Source organism: Callorhinchus milii, unplaced genomic scaffold (genome assembly GCF_018977255.1).
Source record: "Callorhinchus milii isolate IMCB2004 unplaced genomic scaffold, IMCB_Cmil_1.0 Scaffold14, whole genome shotgun sequence".
Classification (NCBI taxonomy): domain Eukaryota; kingdom Metazoa; phylum Chordata; class Chondrichthyes; order Chimaeriformes; family Callorhinchidae; genus Callorhinchus; species Callorhinchus milii.
In genome coordinates, this window is record NW_024704755.1 from 7,808,851 (window position 1) to 7,832,488 (window position 23,638).

Genomic DNA, 23,638 nt, shown 5'->3' on the forward strand with positions numbered 1-23,638 from the left:
GAATCTTGTTGTTGTTGTTGTTGTATAACCTATTTATATCTCATTAGAAATATAATCACTGTGTACCTTATCCAAAGCATCTGACAACTGATAAACTATTTGGACTAATTGCCTCTTGAACCTATTTAGACTGTCTGCTTCAATGTCTTGCCTGGCAATTTATTCCACAAGTCTATTACGCTTGATGAAACTAAGTTTCACTTGACTTCCCTTTTTACACCTAACTTCCTAATTTTTAATGTTTATCTCCCTGCTGTTTGAAACCTTTCCTATATTGAATAATTTGTCTGGATCAATCTTATCAATCTTCCTGAAAACTTTTACCAAGTCACCTCAGTCTCCTCTTTCCCAAAGAAAGCAGGTCCTTCTTGCTTAATGTATCCTTAGTACATAAATTTCCCAAAGCTTAGGCTTTTGTATGAAAGTATCACACAAGCTTGGACTTGCAACTGCTCAACGACAAGTATGTGTTTCAAAAGAGGACTACAACTGCATACAGTAGTTCAGATGGGTTCTGACCAATGTACTGTATTAGAAGTCCTTGTGGCTAAAATTAGGACAATTTTGTGCAGGCAACATTGTTCTTACAAAGATACCCAAGATAGAAGTATACTGTTATACACAACAGTCCACTAATCTGCTCAGCTGTTTGGTGATGCTGTCAAAATACTGTAAATACAAGAAATGTTTCTTTGTGATAAAATAATTGTTTAAATATTGGCAAAAAATGCCTAAAACACCAGTTTTGTTTCATTCCGTACTTTTAAAGGTGTGAATTCAGGATTTTGTGAAAAACTTTCACAAAAGGTAATGGGTTTATAATTCACCTCAAACTTCTATAAAGCAAAGTGACACATCAGTCACAATGGCACTGCTCCGTGACTGATACCAACAGCAGCACAAGCTGAGCGGTAAAGGTAATTAAGAAACCCTAATTCACAGAATAATATCCTAATTGCAGCACTACATTTAGAGTGGAGATTAAGCAACATCACTAGAGAAAAAAAATTAAAATATTTAATCAATAACGATTTTCGGTTATTTAGAATGTATTTTAGAAATGTTTTTGAAATGTAAAAATGGTGTGGAAACTGATCCATCCACATGACAAATGGATGCGCCTCACGCTAGGTATAAATAGGCACAATATATAATATACAGAGAAATTCCTGTGGTTACTGCAGGTGTATCAAGAATATGGAGTCAATTGCATCACAATTCTCCAGTGCAAACATCAATGAGCGACATGGACATTGAATGCACTGACAGCTGGTATCCTTTCTTACAACATCTGCCACTGTAAAAACCATAAACCCCCTACATGAACATTGTATTATAAACAACAGCTATGAGGGAGTGCTTTCAAAGTTGTAATCTAATTCAAGAATTCAAAAAAAAATTCTGAAATGCTCAAGACTTGTTCTTTGCAGTTTATCAAGTCATTAAAATTCTTAAAATTAGACCTGTATCTTGAAATCTCTCCCAGGTATCTATGATTCGTTTAGAATTACTGTACCTTAGGCACTGCCTGGTGTAGCACCGGGCCATACAAGACCAGAAGGTTCCTGGTTCAAATCTGATAAATTTCAACTGGAGCAGTAGTGGGGCACTGCAATTGGCCTCCGTGTCCCCTGCCCTATATAGTGAGAGGGTTAAGGGAACTTTCCAATCCCAATTGCTATCCACTAGACATTAAAAGTGTACTTATTGTGGATGTACAGCGAGGAAAGAATCAGCCGTGACTGGTATAAAAATTAATCATTGCATTTGATATCGCATCCTTCATGCCTGGAGAATGTCTCAAAGCATGTCACAGGATTTCCTGTGAAGTGTTTGCTGCCAAGCGCTCTGGGACGCTATCCAGCGGGAAGGCTATATAAATGCAAGTTGCTGTTGTAGTGACTGTATTCTAAGCCAATTAAGTAGCCAATTTATGTGAAAATGAATGATCAATTTTATCAAGGGGATTGTTCACCAGGAAACCTAAAGAAATTCACTTCTCTTTTTTGAGTAGGGCCATAGGATCCTTAATGTCCACCTGAACAGGCAGACAGAATATTCATTTAAGGTATCATCCAAAGGACACTTCCCCAAGACTGCATAGACTAGGAATTCAACAGCCCAACAATGGGGCTTGAACTCACAACCTTCTTGCTCAGAAGAGTGTGACCAGCTGAGACAGGCCGACACTCATAGTAGAGAAAACTACCCAAAACAAATTACTGTGCTATACAAAATCACTGCAAACTACAACCACTCAAGATACCCATATAGGAAAATACCTATTCATAGATGTATACAGTTGTGCTTTGACATGCAAAAGTTTATTAAAAATGCACAATACTGTTTTGTCAATTTCCAGTGAACATTTTTACAAAGAGTTGAAGAAATGTATGCAAATCTGGATGAGTTCACAGTTTGAAAATGGAAAGAAGCAAAAGTTTTGATTTATGTGCTACATCAATAGAATAAACACAGCTAAGCTGAATAGACTGCACAATAAATCATTAATCTTAAGAGATTGAATTTGACAATTTATAATGAAAACAAAGGAGCACTCGTGTAAAAGTGCTTTATGGCTCAACTATCAGAACTTAAATATGGCTAGAAAATGCTGCATAGTGTAACCATTCAAGTTCCAAGGTTTTTTCTATTTTTTTTCTTAACTGACCAAAGATTAACAGGAAGATTCAACTAAATGCACTGTGTTGTAAAATGCTTTTTAAACAGATATTTGTGATGGGTTTTTGTCTATCTTAATCTGGACTTTGTAGACATCATGTCCATCCATTTTTAATACAATCACAAAAACTTGAAACAGACTGTTCCAAAGGATAGTTCACATTTTCTGCTGCATCCTGGCAGCTTTGAATTTTGAAACCCTTTTTGGAGGCTCCAGTGGAGTTTCAGATGCACTGTCCTCTTCAGACACTTTCTTCTCAGGTATTGTGGGTAGGATGGGATGAGCAATAGTAGGATGTGGAATAAATGAAGGCGAGAGAAGTTCCTTTTCCACTACAGTGCCTGAAAATGCCTGTTAAAAATGAGAAATATTAGATTTAAAAACAAAAGAATTAAGTGCTTTCTCACTCGGTATAAATATGTTGTACATGTTTTATTTATAGCACATTACAATGCACTTTTTGAGAGAAGAATCAGAATTTGTAGGAAACTATAGTGGGTTTTGTGGAGTGTTATTTTACCGGGTAGTTAAACAGTTAAGTGCTAGTATTTGTGATTTATACAATTTAAGTGAGATTTTTATACACCAGCACTTTTACTGTACAATACTTACAGGAGCAAAATACTAATGCCCAATAAACCGCAAGTCTGTAGCTGAAATTTTACAATGAACAAGAAGCTGCTATCTCATGAGAAAGGACCAGCCAGATATTATCTCTTGTACACCAAATAGATTTCATACTTCATGTATCTTGATAAATAGCTGTCACATGGTGGTAATCACTGTTCACAAATATTATTTAATAGTTGATGATATAGGAACAGTACATACTCTTCAAATAAACATATTTGTTGCAGCTTGTGAGCTACAAGCAAATAGATACTCAGTAAACAAGTTCTCAAAGAAGTAAAAAAAACAATAAGTCAGAATCACCTCACCTCAAATAAACCAGGACAAGGATGAGGTTTACTTGCAAGATTTTCCTCCTCCAAAACGCTGCACTCGCTAGCATCGCTGTATGTTGCTTCCTCGTAACTCAGTGATCGTAAGGTGCACCGCCTATCTTCAAACTCAGCTGTGCTGCTCTCACTTGTGTCACTGCAAACGCTGTTTTCCCGGCTGCGTGACTTTAGAATAGATTTACGAGGAAAGTATTCTCCATTTACAACGTCGACAAACATTCTACAGGAAAACAATGCAATTGTCAGCAACTGAGAATCATTGAAGCTGCATAACTTATTTAGATTAACTGATTTTAAAGCATTGTGAAAAAAAAGCGATGTTTAGAAAAGGTAGCTGACTAGAAATACCGATAAATATCTGTAGGCGATTTGATATTTGCCAGTTCCGGATTTGAGTTTCCATTGCCATTGCTATCGCTGTTTCTCCTCTTACGTTTGGCCTCTTCCTTCTTCTCACTGAATTTCAGGGTTGTGTTCCTGCCTGTGTTTATCCTTACCTGAAAATATCAATTTCCAAAGACATATTGAGAAACAAATAATCTAAGTGTTCAGCATCAACAAAGCATACTGCAGCTTATTAAGTGGAAAGCTATTACAAACAGAACCTCCGGGTAAAATGTTAACCTTTCATCTCTTTGCTCAGAACAGTACATGGAATATTTCTGAATATCTCAGTTGCTATGTCGATTATTAAGGAAGGAAAATGTATAAATGTACTCTGAATTACAATTTTTTAAAGCAAATTCCTCACAGCATTCAATTACTTAAATCAATGGAGTTAGGACATTACAAGCACCATTAGCACAAAATAGTTTTTCTGCTCTTTTTTCCCCCAACTACTGGAGTAAGGTCACATGGCTAAATTAAACTACTGAAAAATACCAAAGGAGATTATTATAGTTAAACAGTAACAATAAATATATGAACTAATCCAGATTCAATCTGAATTAACATCATACGTTATTAAAAACTGAAGCGGCATCAGCTTTTATTTAATTCCAGCAGTATAATCTGAATTTTCAAAATTTAGGAAATGGAAAAAAGCTTTTGATCAGAATCTACAGTTTTCAACAATGAACTTGAAAGCTTTTTTTCTATAAAACAAAACCTGTCCTAAATTAGAACCAAAAGATCATTGGGTGGATATTTATTCTTAATAACTGAATAAATATCCAAATGCGAACGCAAATGGTTCCTTCAGTATTGTTGGTAGTGCTCAAGGAACCATTTCTAAATATTTTATTAAATAACATTAAATTAATGGCACCCAATATGGCAATGTCATGTATATACAGAATTCTACTCAGCCCCATCCACTGAAATTAAGTGCCAAAATCAAGCTTTCTGTGCAACGTTATTTTATTGTTAAGTAATACTGTTCCAGATTCCAGCAGTACAAACAGGGTGTAATACTTGTAGAGAAGAATATTTGGAGAAAATAAAAATGACAAATTATAAATACTTACCCTTTTGGGTTCCATCGTATGTGTAAAGTGTATTGTTGGCACATCATCATCATCCCCAGTGGCTTCATTGACATTTGCCTCCTGACTGAGTCTGTGTTCTAAGCCATTATCCTGGGTGGGAAGCAAACTTAGCGTTGCAGTTTCTTCTTGATCAGTATTTTCATGTTTAATTGGAAGATTGTTCATATTACGTACACCATCCATCTTGGGCTTTACAATTTTCATCTGTTCGTCCTCAGAAGAGCTATTGTCTCCATTATTTCCATCAGCTGCATCAGACCTTCTGATTCAAAAATTAAAGATCACAATGCTATTAACTTGCTTGTCTTGTTGAGTTTTCCCTCAAGCCAATCGTTTCTAAGAATGTAGCTACAAGAATTATTCAGTTAACCTTGGCTCCAGGTATAGTTGAACCATCTCTGAGAGTCAAATGTACAAGTAGTTCAAAGTAACATCATAATCAGACGTCAATGCAATAAGTCTGGAGCTGTTTTACTTGTGTGCCATTGAAATAAATATAATTATAATACAAAGTTTCTGGCCTTCAATCTATAGCAGTCTAGACTAATCAGCAAAAGACCTGTTATCAACTAAAGGGAAACAATTTGTTTTCCACTTTACAAACTAGAGTGAAAATGTGCCCATTTCAAATCAAAATTGGGAAGAAACCAAAAATTCCAACTTCTTTTTGTCTTCATTGTGAATACAATAGATGCACAAACAAATTGTACATTTTTATAGCAATGTCAGCATCAACAATACAGTAATGTGCATTATAAGCATGAAGTGCTATTCAACCTGTTCACTGGCTTTTTTTAAACTGCAATATTAAACACTGTATGCTCTTTGTTTTCTGTATCAAGCTAATACAAGTTAATGTATAAACTTAAATACAATACAAGTTTCTATTTAAATAAAAAAATTTAAATACAATAAATTTAATACAAGTTTCAGTTAATGTATCCAACAGGAGCTTGTGTGCAATTGTTTTATCTCTATTCATTGTGGTTATTTTGAATTATCCGGAAATTATTCCATGTTGTGGAGCAATTTTATTGGCAATTTCAATTCAAAGCCCAAACCAAGCAGGAACGGGCAATTCACATTTTTCAAAATATTCAAGTTGATCTACAGTACATTTAAAAAATATGTAGAAAAGTAATTTTAATTGTAATATCTGATCTTTCAATCTTGTGGAAATTTCGGTAGCAGCTAATTAAACATAGTTGTTAACATTTGCATTTGACGAATTAAGCAGTAGGGTACCTCAATAGGAAAACAGATGTAAACTTGCATATGAATAAATATGTACTCAAATTGTATATTTTTTGATCAATAATTACTGACTGATCAGCTATACAGGGAAAATTTGAGTTTACATTGGCTTCCGCATAAATTATATGGATTTGAAAATGAAATCAGAACTGAAATCTCATTCAAGCTTTGAAAATACCTTAATTGACAATTTGACATTGCCAGCTCAAAATTATTTTGGAGGGATGGGATGGAAAATGTCAGAAAGTAATAAAGATTTGACAAGTTGGTTCTACTTTGATTACAAAGTCTTGTAAACGTATACCTACAGTAAACATAGACCAACAGATAAATGTCAGTTAAAAGGCTGTAATTCAATCAAGGCATTCAGATGACTTCATAAACCACAACAGCAAAAGCTCAAGTGATTTGTGATCTGAAATCTGAACCCATTGATATGATTAAAACCTTTAATTCATCCCTTAGTATGTTACTTAGTATAGTGTATGCCTTTTTTTAAAAAAAAGCAAGTTTCTTTACTGGTGGCCCTTGGGGTAGTGAATTGTGGTTGATGGCAGTGACAGCACAACAAATCCGATATTCATCTGCTGAAGAATAGCTGTATCGTGTGATGGCTTTAGTGGTATTGCAATTTCTCTGGAATGTTACATGCTATTCAATATATACATATCAAATTATAATGCATTGAACTCAAATGTGCAGTTGGTTTCGACACTTTTAAAAATACAACTTTGAAAAAGTTGAGCATTTCTTCAATTACCGATCCATGAATTGATGTCCACAATTCCCTACTCACTGAGTTACCAATATACAGAGTGACTCAGGATTTCACTTTGAGGAGATCAAACCTCATACACCTCTTAGTGGCAAAAGCCTCAGAGCATTTAGTGCATGGTATGGGAGACTCAATTGCTGAAGGGAAGAGAAATTATATTTACTGTGGGTCCTTTGGAATACGCCTGTTTTAGTGGAACTCAAAACCTAAACCCACTCACATTATATTACCTAAGCATGTGATTTTCCTAACTTTATTCCAAACAGTGGCTTTTAAAAGCACTGCTGCTAAAATCAGTTAATGAAACTACTTGGATCCAAACTTATAGAACCAATAGGGACCATTTCAAGTCCTTCACAACTATGATAAAACAAGCTCAAGCAGACTAAAAAAGAAACTCAATGGGGAAAACTGGATGTGCAGTGAATTCTTCCTTGGGGTCTCAATTCAAATCCAACCTAGTGTGAAATAATAGAAGTTTCTGTAATTATTGTGAAAGAGTTACACTGTCCCTGGCTGCAGAAGGTAGAAAAGTGTTCATTCTCTCGGACAGATATTCCTTACCTTCATAAGTACAAAAAGCTTTCACAACTTAAACACTTCCACAATACCTCCTTTGTACAAGGCATTTTCATCAGTGTCCCAGGAGAACTTAAATATATACCAAAAGCCCTGGGAGATTGACCTACAATGACAAGGAATTTGAGGAGCGGTGGGAGGAGGATTAAGTTCAGAAGCTGGCATATACAGTTGTAACATTTAATAAAATGAAATGATGACAATTTTTTAAAAAACACTGAAATTACCTCATCTTTATTTCACTCAATAGGCAGAAATTTAGCGCACTAACATGTGGCCTGACAGTGCTCAATGAGATTAATTCATAGATAGGGAAGCATACAGCAGTCATCGTAGAGATAGCCTTGAATGGTATGTCTATCATTGAAGTTTAGATCAATTGTAGAAAAAAAGTTAGTTAATTCAAAAGACCTTACTGTTTGTGTGATAGTATTTCAACCATTGACATTTACCTATCAATTTCATCCTGAATCTTCTCCTGTCTTTCCAGTTCATCCAGCCTGGCCCACAATTCCCCTTCAGTAAGCACAGTTGTTTTTGACTTGCAATCATCTCTACTGTCTTCCAGTTCTGCTACAAAAATATCTTTGGGCATAAGGTTTGCTGTTGGCTTATGAGCCTTTCTGCATTTTCCTGGAATGTCAAATTTTAAAAACACAACGGGTCGATTATAATTCAATTTTTCAACATGTCAAATACTTAATCTTTTTCGTTTCCAATTTGGAAAATAATGTTTTCTCACTGTAACAATGAGCAAACAGTTCATTTTAGACATGATAAATGCTTCAGCAATTTTCAAACCTAAAATGTTAACTCTTAACTCTTTGAAATCAGAGTTCAAATGATCTTTTAAAAACTGAATTATGTGGGGGGGAAATAAACACACAAGAAGGAAGAAGTAATTTTGTCTGACCAATTGTTCAAAATAGGTTACAGATTGCTAGTTTAAAGTATTTGGTTTTGGGGAGAGTATAATTATTATTTATAATTGCAGTTATTTATAGCCGAAATAATAATAAAAAGAATCATTTTATGCAACACTGAAAAGATATATATTTCGAACTGGAAACATTGTTAAATTATTGACTGAATGGTCTTTATTTCCTTCAAAATCCGAAGTCTGAAGAACTTCCAATACTTTCAATGTGAATTTAGGGTCTAATACAAAAATAAATGCTTTAATAAAGGCCCCAAAACACTAAAATGCACTTTAATGTTGAGATGGCTACACTATTCAATACAAAATAGTCATCGATCCTAATTATCTTCAGCCATGTGATTGCAAGCACGAGATTAAAGCAATTAATAAGCAAAACTCAACCTGAACATAAAATATAAAATCAGGATATGCATTACCTTCCCTCCCTCTTGGGGGACTTGTCACCTTAGTTGTGGTTCAGAGTTCAAATTGATAATAATTGTTTTTATTTTAAAATTAAATTTAAAAATTAATATGAGAACTACATATCTCTTTCAATAGATATGGGTTTATGCAGTTTAAAATAAACAGAACAGAAAACAGATTTTCAATACCTGCTGAACTTGGGTCTTCATGTTTGAGATCTTCATTCTGAATTTCCTCATGTATTTCTACAATATCTTTCCTTTCCTATATTTGAAAATAAATAGTATTTAATAAGTTTTAAATAAGTCAGTTTCTTTGGCAGCAGTTTGATAACCATCCACAAAATGTCACCCACAAAATATACAGTCAAGCTACCTTACAGTATATCCTGTGAAGTGCCTTGAGACGTCTTGACGACATAATCAAATATATAGTCTTGACGACTATATCAAATATAAAGATTATTATTATCATCATCATCCACCTCCATAATGCTGGAGTCACCTTTACAGGGGAGCTCATGACATATTGTACTCAGCAATTACAAGAAAAGGTTGCAGGCTCTCTGATTAAATGGAAGAAAAAAGAAAAAAAATGAAGACTAGACAGGAATATATGTAGAAAACAAGCATAGTTTTAAAACTTTCTAAACACCAGATCATAAGATATGGAAGATAATTATGGACAAATAATAAAACTACATTAAAAAAATGTCCCATTAACCTTCAAGTAAATTCATTTGTAGTGCAATGTTTGCACTTATTTTGATTATATTAAAGCTTCAACATAAGATCCTTGAAAAATAAAAGGACAATAAACTACAGCATTCCTAAAAGTGCCAAGTACTAGTTTCAAATCAATCTGTCCCATTTGTGAATATTTTCCACCACACCAAACAGAACGTAAGGGAGCAAGAATCACAAAAGGTCTTTCAGCTTTAACAGTAAATCTATGTTAGCTGAGCCTAATAAAATTGTAATAACTGCACATGAAAATTACCACATACATCAGCCACATTCTGGAGATCTTCAGTGAACTTGACCCTAGATTCAAAGTTCTTCACTACTTTCTGCAAATCATCTAGTGCTTTTTGCACATCTAAAAGGAACAACATTGATTTAGCAATATAAAGAAATCCATCAAAATATACATATTACATTAACTAAGAGAAAATTAATAGTTTAAATGTATAGCAAATTTAAAATAAGGTAATCCTGAAGAGACAAGCAACAGTGATTTATGAGAAATGTTACCCAAGCAAAACGAATGACACCTAAGTTGTAGACCCACATCCTACTAATTCTACATTCTCACAGGGATTTTTTATTACACACACTTTATTAATCTAATATGAGATCACTGCCTCTTAAAAGGCAGAGCATCACAAACTATAATTTCAGATGATGGGAGGGAGGATAAAAGAAGGATATTATTCAATGAACAACTTTATACCCACATGTTTTCAAATAGTTGATGTTCTTATTTGGCACTTCAATGTTACAGGGGGTCTGAGGTGGTCTAAGTCATCCATGAGAAGGCTTAAACACCTTGCCAGAAGTGCCTACCCAGTCTTACATCTGAAGAATTACTTGTGAAACTATACCCTTGCTTTCAGAAGAGGAATATAAAACTGGACTATTTGAAACACTACTCCTGCAAAACAGCACAACTGAAACGGAACTTACTAATTCTCATACAAGAACTCACAACATTCAAAATGACCCAAGATCAAATACAGGTACTATGAAAATTGGTTGTTCATGGGAGCTATGTAAATGCAATACATCTCGACAATGAGAAAATGATACTGATAACAAATATCCATACATTATGCAGAGAATGAGAAGGTAGACATATAATGAGATGAAGCAATGTGCCTTTTAAGCTTCCTGAAAACCTTGCCAGCATCTTGGGATTATTACACCTAATGTATGGAGAATAGAGAATGAGGGATGATTTTTGAATAGAGAATGAAGGATGATTTAGAAGCAAAAATACATTTTGGTGGATGATATTGCATTTCTTAAATTCATTCATCAAAATTATGGTCTACCTGCTATACATCATTGCTCATTGTAATATCTGTAATACCCATAGTATAATTAGCAAGAAAACCTAATATAGGAATGGTAATCAAAGTATGTAACAGGATAATAAAGGTTATGTTATTTAAACAGGGGAGAATCTAATTCCCACTTTTCACCCCCAGAGAAGAAACTCCTAGTGCACTAAAGGAAAATAAGATTTCATTAACAAGCAGGAAATTGAAAATGCATGCATTAAAATGACTGCATAAACAAAGGGAAATGATGGTGTAAACAATTCATAAAATTATAAAGCCTTGAAGTTTGATCTAGATCAAATTTCTGCAACAATTAGGCATTTTACACAGCAGCAAATTGGTATGGTTGCCATAGCAAGGCTAAGCCCTGAAGCCATATATCTTTGATTCTGGAAAGGTCAGACTTAGACAGCCTAATAACTCAAGAACTGTTTGACAGATTTCAACCAAGCATGGTCAAATAATAATATAAAACCATGTCTGTGGTTGTTAAATGCTGGAGGTCGGCAAAAAGGTTAAGGTTATGGAATGTTTTTGCTTAACTCAGAAAGATAATATGAATAATTATGTCTGGATCTAAAGCACAATTTAGGTGAGAGGTTAAGGTGCAGCATTTTTCAATAACTTTAATAAATGTTAAGCAGCCAGCCAAATCACTGACATGATACACTATATTAAAGTGAATCTGAAAGTGAACAAACATTACACAAAGACAATGGACTAAACAAATCCCATTTAAAAGATACAAGTATAAATAGAGCGTGCACTAGTTGGGCCGACTAGCCCGTTTCTGTGCTGTAATGTTCTATGTAATTCTATGTAAAGTAAGCTCTTCCAATAGCTCAATAATTCATCCAGTGAGAATTTGGTTCATGCAGACCAGTAATGTTGCAGATGCAATTCTGATCTGCAATTAATTAGATGATTTCAGTCAAGTCGTCGGGATACTTCATAGGATAGGTTAGTGTAGTGACTGCTTTCGCAAGCAATCTCAACAACAACAACAACAAAATGACATTTATAGAGCGCTTTTCACGTCGGGAGGACACTCCAAAGCACTGGACAGTCAGGTGTCGGGGCCCGAGCATGGGGGAGGGGTGGTATAGGGGTGAGGGAAGGCAAAGAGGTGGGAAGGCGACCAAAGGCACGGTCGAAGAGAAGGGTTTTGAGGCTGGCCTTGAAGGAGGCAAGGGAGGAAGCGAGGCAAAGGGACCATGGGATGGAGTTCCAGAGTGTGGGGGCAGATTGGCTGAAAGCCCGGCCACCGATGGTAGGGCAGGTCGGGTGGGAGATGTGGAGCAGGCCGAAGCCCGCTGAATGAAGGGAGCAGGTAGGTTGGTAGGGAGTAAGCAGGTCAGAGAGGTAGGAGGGGGTAAGGCCACAGATGGCCTTAAAGGTGAGGACGAGGATCTTGAACTCGATCCTCTGGGGGATGGGGAGCCAGTGGAGTCGGACGAGGGTGGGAGTGATGGGGTCACGGAGCCTGGCGCGTGAGAGTACACGAGCTGCGGAGTTATGGATGACTCATCAGCACCTTACACAAGCAAGGTCCTAAACAACCATGAAGCAAATTTTCAATTTAGGACAGGCACTGGTGTCAGAATTAAATAATGTCAATACAAATGTTAAGCTTCCACTCAGTTGCATTATTTACTTTTAAAGCAGCTCAATGTGGATTTATTCCCTATGCACAGATTCACAGCAGTTTCCTCGAAAAACAGTTTTCTTTTAATGTGCTCAGCTCAGTTTTCCATGAGCGAAACATGTCTCAAGCATTGTTCCAAAACAACTCATCAATGAAATCAATTATTTGTCAACAGACTGAACAAAACCATTCTCTGTGCAAAGTGTGAAACTACAAGCACTTCACTTCTCCAGATAATGAATATGAAAGTTATATTTAATCAAATACAATTACTATTGTTGCCATATTTTACAAAACAAACACTGGTCAAAACATTTAAGCAATCATTGTCTATAAACTGAGGGACAGCAAGTTTTTGCCCACATTAATTCAATCAATTCATTGAGGTAATCAAGTAACTGATTTTATGATAGCACTTGGTACAATAACAAAACCTTCATCACAGATGGCATATAAAAATAAACTGGTGAATGTCAGGTGAGAAATGGAAAGAATCCCTTGACGAAGTCTGAAACGAGATCACACCCATGATTTTTTTTGCTCCAATTTTTGATCTACAGTGATGTGCAGACAATGTGAAACAAGGTAAAAATAGATAATTGCACAGCTTATATAAAAAAGACAATTTAAAAATACATTTAGAAAAATAATTATTTTTAATACACATTAAATTCAAGCTGAAAAGGGACGTAGGTATACAGGACTAACTTACGCTTTTTCCTGTGCTCTACCAGATCGGAAGCTTGCTTTGCAGAACACTTTGCAAACCAGTTGTCACCCAGTAACACAGTGACTTCATTTGTATGCACTAGCTGTCCAGGCATAAATGCAAGTGGACCAAATGGCACCTATCATAAAAACAAATTAAAACATTTACATCAGGAATTCTATGCTCTGTATACATTTAATTACATTTTGAAAAAATGCACATTTTTTTTACTAGGCTGCAATATGAATACTTAATTACAGTAATAATCTGCTTAAAAGAGTCCCATTTTGGTTAATATATCTACCCCTCCCATATCTGGCCAGGTAGAAAAAACAAACCTTTTTAGTACCTAGGTTGAAATGTCTCAAATTGCTTCATAAGAATTTACTGTTGAGTATATTTTTGTAGGCAAACACTATAACCGGTGAGGTGAATAACTAATTTACCCAGATGATTGTTGGCCAGGACAACAGGAAAACCTCCCCTGTCTTTTCAAACAAAGCCGTGGAATATTTAATGTCTATTTGAAAACATGAATGGAACCTCAGTTTAATAACTCCCAAAACAATATATATTTAAAGAGCGCCTTTCACGTCAGGAGGACATCTTATAGTGCAATGAAAGGCTTAAACCCACTACTTTCCAACTCAAAATGCTACCAACTAAACCAGCTGACACCTAACCACTTTCATCCTCATATTCAGAATACAAATGCTTGTCATCTTATGGGTGATTCTTCCCTCAAGCCTGGACTCCATCCACACTGAAACAACCATTCCTGTTTTTCTCTATTTTATCTCCATTACAAAGGTCATTGTTTCTTTGAACTTTTTTTTGTCCGTTCCAAATTTCATTTGTGGGGTTACCAATGTTTTTGTTAAACAAATGAATATATAAATAAACAATGTCATAGCATATTTTCAGTCCTGGCAGTTTTCTTAGAGATAGGAGTTGATTGTGATCTAATTAAATGAGTTTCAGTTTCAATGGTAACTTTTTAACCCCTCTGAACATCTGAAACCAACCTCAGTTAAACTAATGAAACCAAAATACCATCAAGTGTTTTAGTTTAATATCCAAAAGTGTCATGTCAATAAAAATTAAGACAGAAGTTGGCAGCTAGAAAGTGACATTATATTTAAATTGTTAATAACCAAATAAATGCAATTAAAAACATTTGCACAGAATTCTACACTGTGTGAAACAGTTCAAAATTAAATGCTTAAAAATAACTAATAAAAAATGACATTCACTTAAAAGGATGAATGACACTAATACTTTCCTGATCCTGCAAAATAAGGTGGGAGAGAAATGTGCTTTTATTGGAAATATTAGAGCTAGTTGGAGCCTACTCAACAGTGCCAATATATTAAAACGAATGAGCCACTGTCTGTATTTTGACTTTGTCATAGCTCCATCAATATGTTCGCCAAAAGCTATGAATCAGACATCCTCCAAGATAAAATTCATGGTGGGAGTTTGTAAGACACTGTGTAATCTATATACTCAGTTCCCAGAAACCTAAAAGCTGTTAAGGAAAGTCTGACCATATCCGCAAAACTAATAGATTAGCTAGCACACATTCCTGGAGAGGTAACCCTAATATTCTTCAGAGTTTTCAGAAAAAAAGGCATTTCTTCTTGATCTAAAGATGAAGCCATTATTGTCTCTGAACAAAAGAAGTTCATCTCAGTAACCAATGAGGCATGAGTCAACCGAATTATGGCTTCAATCAGGGATAAAAGTATTGCTGATTTCTCATTCAATTTGGAGTATCATGTAGACGATTCTAAGCTTTTCAGATTGCTTGTGAGCAACTGTGATGAAGGAAATATAAGGTAGTTTGGCCATATTCTGCAATATTATGCACCTACACCTATTATGCATGCAATTACAAGGGCACGTAATTGATAATTCCCTGGAGTGTAACTTACTCACATAAAGAAAGGCCATTTAGGCAAAGCACCAGAGGGAACCTGTGGAACCAAACTGCCAGCATGTCATCCTTTAGGAAAGGTAGGTAAAATATTTGCACATAGAAACACTCAAGCCTCTTCAACACAACGTCATAAGCTGCAGGAAACTCGTATTGTATAATTTCTCAAATCTACCAATGGGAGGAGGGGAAGAAATAAAAAAAATGACAAAATTCATACTCACCATAACATCATAGGACAGTTTGTCAGGCAAAGTCTTTAGTCTTTCTTGAAGTGCTTCATAGTCACTCTGCACCTTATTCCTAAGCGGTGAACAGTTAGTTAAATGTTGGCGATTTTATTTTTAATTGTTCAAACATTTCACAAAATGCATACAAATAAATAATTTTAACAATGTAATCTCTGTATTATTTGCTTTCAAGAAACACTCAACACTTGCCATTCAATGATAAGACCCAACGAACTAATGTGTTGGTTCATCTGCTTTATAGAATGTAACTATATACTTAAATATATACTCATACTACCTTCACAGAACCTTGAGAGTCTAGGCAACTATTCTAACTTAGTCAACACTGTTATGATGGGATAAACATCTACCGAATGCTCTGCCACTCAGAAAAGCAAAAAACAATAAAATTCCATTAAAGAATTTACAAGAGCACTCTAGCAATCAAACAGATTGCATTTTAGAAATTAATCAAATTACAATTTCAACTTACTATCACTGTCAAAAATCAATTCATAAAAATTAGTTTTTAATTTATGGTTGACAGTGATGATACTGGCCTCACACAACTGACTGCAATCTGGGAACAAAGGAAGCGATACCAAAAAAAACATCATAGGTTGCAGGCGGTTATCTGTTAAGTGGAAGAGATGATATTTTTCCTGCCACATATTAAATGATGGATGTATATAGGGAAATAAACAATGATTATGAAATTTCAGTCGAAAAAAAACTTATAACGGAAGGGAAAGGTTTGATTGTAATCCAGGCTCCTGTACTTGCTTTGCAGCAATAAGGGCCTACAATATAATTATGATTTGAGCAATAATTTCATTTTATTAAGGGGGGGGGTTATTCCACAAATTATGCTTTCATCAATTCACCAAACAAAGATGCTTTGGGGATGATGTTTGCAATATGGCCATTCTTTATTTGTGAAATAGCATGAAGCAGGCTTGATTATTCAGGACTGAGGACTCTATAATTGAGATATATCTTATCCTCACCTGATATCCATCCATAACTAGGAACTGGGACATGGACACCGGCTGATTTTCCCCTTTTCCCACTAAACCACTGCCCCAAATCAAATTTGAAACTGCAACTTGTGGAACATTGATATAAACACTTATGTTCATTTTTGTGTTTTTTAAAAAAGTAATGAAAAGAGACACAAGATTAAACACCTTTTTTTCTGAACACAAATGGTTTTGCTGGCTTTACTATTCTCAAAACAAGAAATCAGTCATCAGCAATTACTCCCTTCAGCCCCACTTGCTTGAAGTCCTCGGTAAAATGAGTTTAGACCAACAAATTCATGCTATTTTGTGCTATTTCTGAGCCCCAAAAGATGGTTACTGTGCAAAGCGGGACACAGACAACTAATGCCTCTCGTTTCAGCCTGTTGCTAGAGCACATTGGTAAGATGGAAAATAAATGTACTCAACAACGGGTCACACTAGATCTAGCTTGATAATTATTTTTCAGTTGAAGGCAAATCATTTGTTTACCATAAAGCCTGCATTACTAATTATCAAATAGAACTAATCATTTTTTCTTCAATAAACTGACAGGAAATAGAATTTGATAGAGTAACAATTTGGTACAGTGACCAATTTACGCAAGATTTGTTTTTCAAAATCACTGTTGACTTAGATTAGTTATTCACTTCTTTTTATTGGATAAGTGATATCATACAATTTACACAACAGATAAATGTTACCAAAATGTTGCTGCTGAACCTTAAAAACATTATTAATTCTAATATTTAGGATAGGCAGATTTACTGGAACATTTGGACTTACCAGTGCTGAATTTTTTCGTTGCAGCTTGAGACTACCTGTTATTAAAATAGACAACTGCTCATGAAAAGCAATGTCGAGAATTCCAAGTACTGTAAACATGAGTGCAACATACAAAACAATTGTGAAGTAAATTTATCAGAATAACAAAGGCATTTGGAAACAAAGTTACTTTTATATGGAACAAATTTTGCTTGGTGACATAAAACACTGTATCATACTTGGAAGGCAAAGAAAAAGTCCACATTAAAATCCCCTTTTAACCTCTGTTTGCATCCTTCACTTGATTTATAAAAGGGGAGAATGGGAACCTACTAAATCCTCGTTCAATCTATAGATATAAACATCTGTATTCACAGAATCTATCATTTCCTTTACCAAAATAACATGTTTTTCTTTATATTGCATTTTATAAATCGGTCATGGAAAATATTAAAATACAAACATTTTGTAATCCAAAATATATTCGGAAATCTTCAAGTTTTGGGGATCAACCAGGTGTCTGATGCATGCAGAAGCCAATTATCATACTTTAAAAATATGTAAACCAGAGAGTTCTATATATGCATGGAAATGCACGGAAATGCCCATATATTAAGGAAATTGCACTTTCTCTCTTGAATCATCATATAGGGCTAAACATATATCGGACTTCAAACACAAATGAAAGGTCATTTTTGGATGAAAAATAAATTCTCACTATGACCTATTTATTAATAAATGTGGTCTTACAGAAGATTGCAGATTCAGAGGACAAACCAATAAAAGTAGTTGAAAACAAAATAATTACATAATTTATTGCGTTACATAATAGCGTTGCTCGGAATATTTGAATATAGAGGAATCTTGAAATAGACAAAAACAGATAGGTTTATGTATGAATCAGAAAAGATTTAATACTATATTGTTCAGCCTTAGCTGGAAATTACTGAAACCAACTGCAATTCTTTTCAAAGCAATGAATATTTACCAACATAAATACCTTAAGCAAGATCGTTGAAATCATTCCTACACACTATTGTTGTAAATCTTTGTTGAGGAAACCAAAGATATATGCTTGCAATTTGGTAGGATAAGTACATAATATTCCTGATTGTCATTTGACTTGGTCAAGGTCTCTGGTCAAGGTCACAAATGACATCCTGACCACGTGTGACCAGGGCTCCCTCTGCCTCCTTGTCCACTCCGTCACTTTTGACACTGTGGACTATTCAATCCTCCTCCACCTCCTCTACTCCCACCTTAACCTCCAATACTCTGTCCTTGTCTGGTTCAGGTCCTACATTTCACACCGCCTCCACTTCGTCTCAGCAAACGGCTCTCCTCCTGCCCCGAACTGTGTCTCGTGCGGCGTTCCTCAGGGCTGTCCTCAGTCCCCTCCTCTTCACCCTCTACATGCTCCCCCTTGGTGACATCATCCACAGACACAGGGTAAATTTCCACATGTATGCGGATGATACCCAACTTTATCTCTCTGCCTCCATTCTCAACTCCAGGACTACTGGCGTCCTGACAGATTGCCTGTCCAGCATCAAGTCCTGGACAAGGGACAACTTTCTCCAGCTGAACGTCAAGCCTGCAAGACCGAGGCCCTCCTGCTTGGCTCACACCAGCGCCTCCGCACAGACGCCGGCGGCATCAGCCTCCACGGCTGCACACTCAACCTCACTAAGCCAGTCAGGAACCTGGGTGTCTTGTTTGACCCTGAACTGTCCTCTCCCCCACATCCGCGCCATGATCGGTACTGCCTACCACCCACCACCTCCGCAACATTGCCAGACTCATCATTGCCTCACCCCTCAGACTGCCGAAACCCTTATCCACGCATTCGTCACATCAAGGCTCAATTATGGAAACTCCCTCCTCATCGGTCTTCCCAACTCTTCCCTTCACAAGCTGCAGATCATCCAAAACTTTGCAGATCATGTACTCTCGCGCATCAGGCTCTGTGACCACATCACTCCCACCCTCGCCCGACTCCACTGGCTCCCCATCCTTCAGAGGCTCGAATTCAAGATCCTCATCCTCACTCTGACCTGCTGACTCTCTACCAACCTGCCTGCTCCCTCCATTCAGCGGGCTCCGGCCTGCTCCATGCCTCCCACCCGACCTGCCCTACCATCGATGGACGGGCTTTCAGTCTCCCTGCCCCCACTCTGGAACTCCATCCCAGTCCCTTCGCCTCGCTTCCTCCCTTGCCTCCTTCAAGGCCGGTCTCAAGACCCTCCTCTTCGATCGTGCCTTCAGTTGCCTTCCCACCTCTCTGCCTTTCTTCACCCCTACCTCATCCCTCCCCCATGCTCGGGGCCTGACCCCTGACTGTCCAGCGCCTTGGGACATCCTCCCGACGTGAAAGGCGCTCTATAAATGTCATTTTGTTGTTGACTTATCTAAATAAAACACTATTAATAGATAGTTTTTTTTAACTAAATATTCCCAAAAGAAAACATAGTCATTGGTTTAAATATATTGTATGTGTAAAGGCCTAAACTATAACATGACCATTTTCAAATTTTCCATAAGTATCCAACCGATAATTTTTCAAATAATTAAAAATGTTTTGTTTTGAAACTAGCCAGAGGGGCCATAGTGATCTTCTTTGGTGCTGTCCATTCCCATGAATAACACAAATTTGGAAATTATGTAACTTTGTCCATAAACAAGTTTGTATGGAACAGAATAACCTTTTCATCTTCAAATTACTGTGCTTGCATGTGTGATTTTTAGTCAATTTCGCATTGTTCTGAAATAGTTGCATGAATGGAAATCTTTTATCAAACCTAGATTTGTTTCTGAATGGATTTTATGATTTCTTCCCTTTTCCAGTCAAGTTGGCAGACAAGTCATCCGTCCCATATTTCTGCCAATACCTCCATCTCAACAGGCACTGAAAGAAGCATAAGAACAACCAGAAACTGCTCGTCTGTTCTCCCTTTCTTGCTATGATGAAGTGGCAATCCAAACATCTTCAGATTAGTCCAACAGTATCATTTGCTCAGTCTGATTGCATATTAACACTGGATCTGAACAGGACTATTGCAATTTCTCTAGATTATTTGGGGAAAGGGGGAGAGCTCTTTGTCACTAAAATCTAAACAAACAAATAAAGTAAATTGGAACATTAGGCTGAAACCAGAATTTTGTTGAGCTTTTTTGCTTCAGAATCAAATACGATTTTAATCTGAAGATTTCAATTTAGTATTTCTATGATTAAAGTTCCACCATTAGCCTCTGGGGAGCGCCAATGCACAATGTTTGATATTCTTTAACAATGTTGTGTTTGCTACTGTAAACCCCACTTATAGAAAACCGACATAGAATTCAATATCTCCCAATCCCTTGGTTTAATATTGTTTTCCATTCATAGCAACTCTCAACTACAAGAAACAAGGTGGTCAGATAAAACCAGTGTTTTTTATCCAGTCGACATTTGAAGTTGGTACTAATCCGTACTGCAGGTCGCTGAAAGGAAAGTATATCAGATTATGAATTGACAATTTTCCAACCAACTGGGAGAGTGTGTGTGTTTGTTGCTGATCCAGGTTTTTCGATATCAGTATCAGTAAATAAAGCTACAAATTATATAATTTCTGACCATAGCATCAATTTCCGAGGGATCTAATTACAGTATAAATCACTTCAGTTTACTTCCAGTGAATGCCAGTTCACTTCAGTTTTAACTATTACTAAAAAAACACACTTTCTCATAATGGATTTGGGATCTCATGAAAAATGTGTTTCCTAACTGTGCAATTATGACTGCGATAGTGCTCCACTGACAACAACATCCAATAATTGAATTGAAGGAGAAACTGTAATGTTAATAACAGATTAGAGGAACTTAACCTCAAGTTTTAAATTGCATTGCTAACACACTTCATAGCCACCTAAGCAAAGATAACTGAAGATAAGTCAAAAAATGTATTTTTGTTTAATAAAAAAAACGTTTACACGCTATTCCACACAATTTACCTTACATGTCATTTCTAAAAAGTGTTGTTTTAACCCGCTTTTAAGATCAAAAATAGACACGGCCTCTGTTGCACTATTGTTGAACTCATTCCATTTAACTGTTAATGCAGATTTTTTGATAACGTTAGATATTTAGATGTTATAACGATTTTGTGTGTGTGTGGGGGGGGGGGGGGAGACGGTCCTCTGTTACTCGCTGGAGAGTGGGGTGGGGGGGGGGGATGACTATCTAATGATTAATGACGGAAATACTAGGAAGGATTTTAAATAAGAACGGGCCCCCGCGGTGTGGGAAGTTCAAAGAGCAAACGGGAGTGATCGCAATCCGTGTGTGTGTGTGTGTGTGTGTGTTTTTTGGGGGGTGGGGGGGAAACAACAACTTCTCCGCAGCTCCAATGTCGGAACCACCTCCACTCTTTGCACATTGGAAGTTTGCTCCTGCGGGAGGGCGGAAAGTTTTGAGGGATTTTAAGGGGCAGGAAGGGGGGGCTCGTGTGCGAGGAAGGAGTACGTGCTCAAACGTGGGAGGAGAGGGGGGGGGAGGTGAAGAGGGTAAAGGATGGTGGCGGTGGTGGTGTGTGTGTGGTGTGGGGGGGGGTGTGGGGGTGTTCCCGACAGGAAAGGGAGACATTAATTAGAACTGGTTCGCGGGGGCTTCCTCGCGGGAAAGCGTTTGAACTGAGGTCGCGCGTCCCAACGGCTCAGCCCTGCCTTCAAACGCTCGGCCTCGACCCCGTGGTGACTCGGACTCGCCTTTACCTTGCGGTGCTCCTCCCCGAGTCGGGCCACTTGGTGCGAGCGAAGAAGCGCTTGGCCGGCGCGGGGCCGCTTCTGCGAGTCCGCCATCTCCTCGCGAGCGGCGGGTGCAGTGCGTGTGTGTTTGTCTGTCTGTCTGTCTGTCTGTCTCGACCGACTGACTTGTTTTTCCACAACTTTCCCCCTGGGGAGGAGGAGGAGGAGGAGAGGGGGTGGGGGTGGTGAGGGGGGACGACGACGAAAAAAAAACACCTCAACAACTGCGAGTCCTAAAGAAATGTTTATGGAGGTGTTTCTCACTGCAGCCCCGGAGCTCCTCACTCCTCGTACGCACAGAGGGAGCAGTTGACGTTGTCATCCAGGCGGTCGGGGCGGAACACATTTCACACTCGCATTATTCCTGCTTCGGCCCCGAACGGTTTAGAATCGAAGCTCAGCTCCGCTCGCTCCTCGGCACCGCCAACAGCTCCGCGCCATCTTTGCTCTCTCTCTCTGTGTGTGCGCGCGCGTCTGTGTCTGTGCGCGTCGCTGTCGCCGAGCATTCTGGGACGGCAACACCGGCACCACAACAAGCGGCAGCTCCGGCCTCAGCCACAGCACATGGGGCGGACAGCCTCCACACCCCCACCCCCACCGAGAGTCAGCCTCACCCCCCCCACCCCGAGAGTCACCCCCCCCCACCCCGAGAGTCAGCCTCCCCCCCCCCCACCCCGAGAGTCAGCCTCACTCCCCCACCCCGAGGGTCAGCCTCCCCCCCCCCCCCCCACCCGGAGAATCACCGTCAGCACAACACCCGTTAGCGTTGCACTTCGAGAGCCCCTGTTTTTTTTTGACAGCCCTTTCCGATCGCCTCCTGCCAGAATCTTCCCATTTCCCAGCCTTCTCCCATCACAGCCTCAAGTTTTCTTTATATATATAGAGGTTAAACATGAAAATATTTAAAAATACAACAACTCTCGCATTTATTTTTATATGCATACATATATATATATATATATATTACCCTTCGTGTAGGGATCGTGTCTTCAGAAAGAGTGCTGCACGAGAGCAGAGTTGGGTGGTGGGGGGTCAATAAATGAGAGATCACAATTGGAAATAACAGGATCAACCCCTCCTCCTCCTCCTCCCACCATCACCTCCTGTTTAATCGGTTTAGAGTTGCAAAGAGCAAATTCCAGGATGAGACAGAGATACCCATGACATTTTTCTGGACCAGAAGAGCAAAGAATTGATGACTGGGGGGGGGGGGGAAGAGGTCAGGACAACTGGACATATTGTTTTTAAAAAAAAGATGCTTTAGGTTGAGCGTGAGAGGAGGGAGGCGGATGTTGTGCTGACGGTGACACTCGGCTAGAGGGGGGGGTGGGGGGGGGGAGGCTGACTCTCGGGGTGGGGGGGGGTGACTCTCGGGGTGGGGGGGGTGACTCTTGGGGGGGAGGGT

The 23,638-nt window shown here is 37.9% G+C and overlaps 1 protein-coding gene across 1 annotated transcript; it reads right to left on the minus strand.

Moving 5' to 3' along the window:
* Positions 1 to 2,305: 2,305 nt before the first annotated feature.
* On the minus strand, positions 2,306 to 22,681 carry uri1 (URI1 prefoldin like chaperone). The gene is made up of 11 exons (XM_042340488.1): positions 22,201 to 22,681; positions 17,473 to 17,507; positions 15,662 to 15,740; positions 13,505 to 13,640; positions 10,092 to 10,183; positions 9,274 to 9,349; positions 8,193 to 8,373; positions 5,112 to 5,394; positions 3,994 to 4,142; positions 3,622 to 3,865; positions 2,306 to 3,034 (listed from the first exon to the last, which is right to left on the minus strand). The coding sequence occupies exons 1-11, from the start codon at positions 22,285 to 22,287 to the stop codon at positions 2,840 to 2,842; spliced, it is 1,557 nt and encodes a 518-aa protein (XP_042196422.1). The 5' UTR covers positions 22,288 to 22,681; the 3' UTR covers positions 2,306 to 2,839.
* Between the last annotated feature and the right edge of the window lie 957 nt (positions 22,682 to 23,638).

Bases quoted from the DNA above. Each gene is read 5' to 3' on its own strand.
- uri1 (XM_042340488.1), bottom strand. From the start codon at position 22,287: ATGGCGGACTCGCAGAAGCGGCCCCGCGCCGGCCAAGCGCTTCTTCGC. The intron at 13,641-15,661 runs GTGAGTATGAAT...TTTTTATGATAG, and splicing joins AACTGTCCTATGATGTTATG to GTGCCATTTGGTCCACTTGC. The intron at 9,350-10,091 runs GTATGTGGTAAT...TTTCAAATATAG, and splicing joins ATCTCCAGAATGTGGCTGAT to GAAAGGAAAGATATTGTAGA.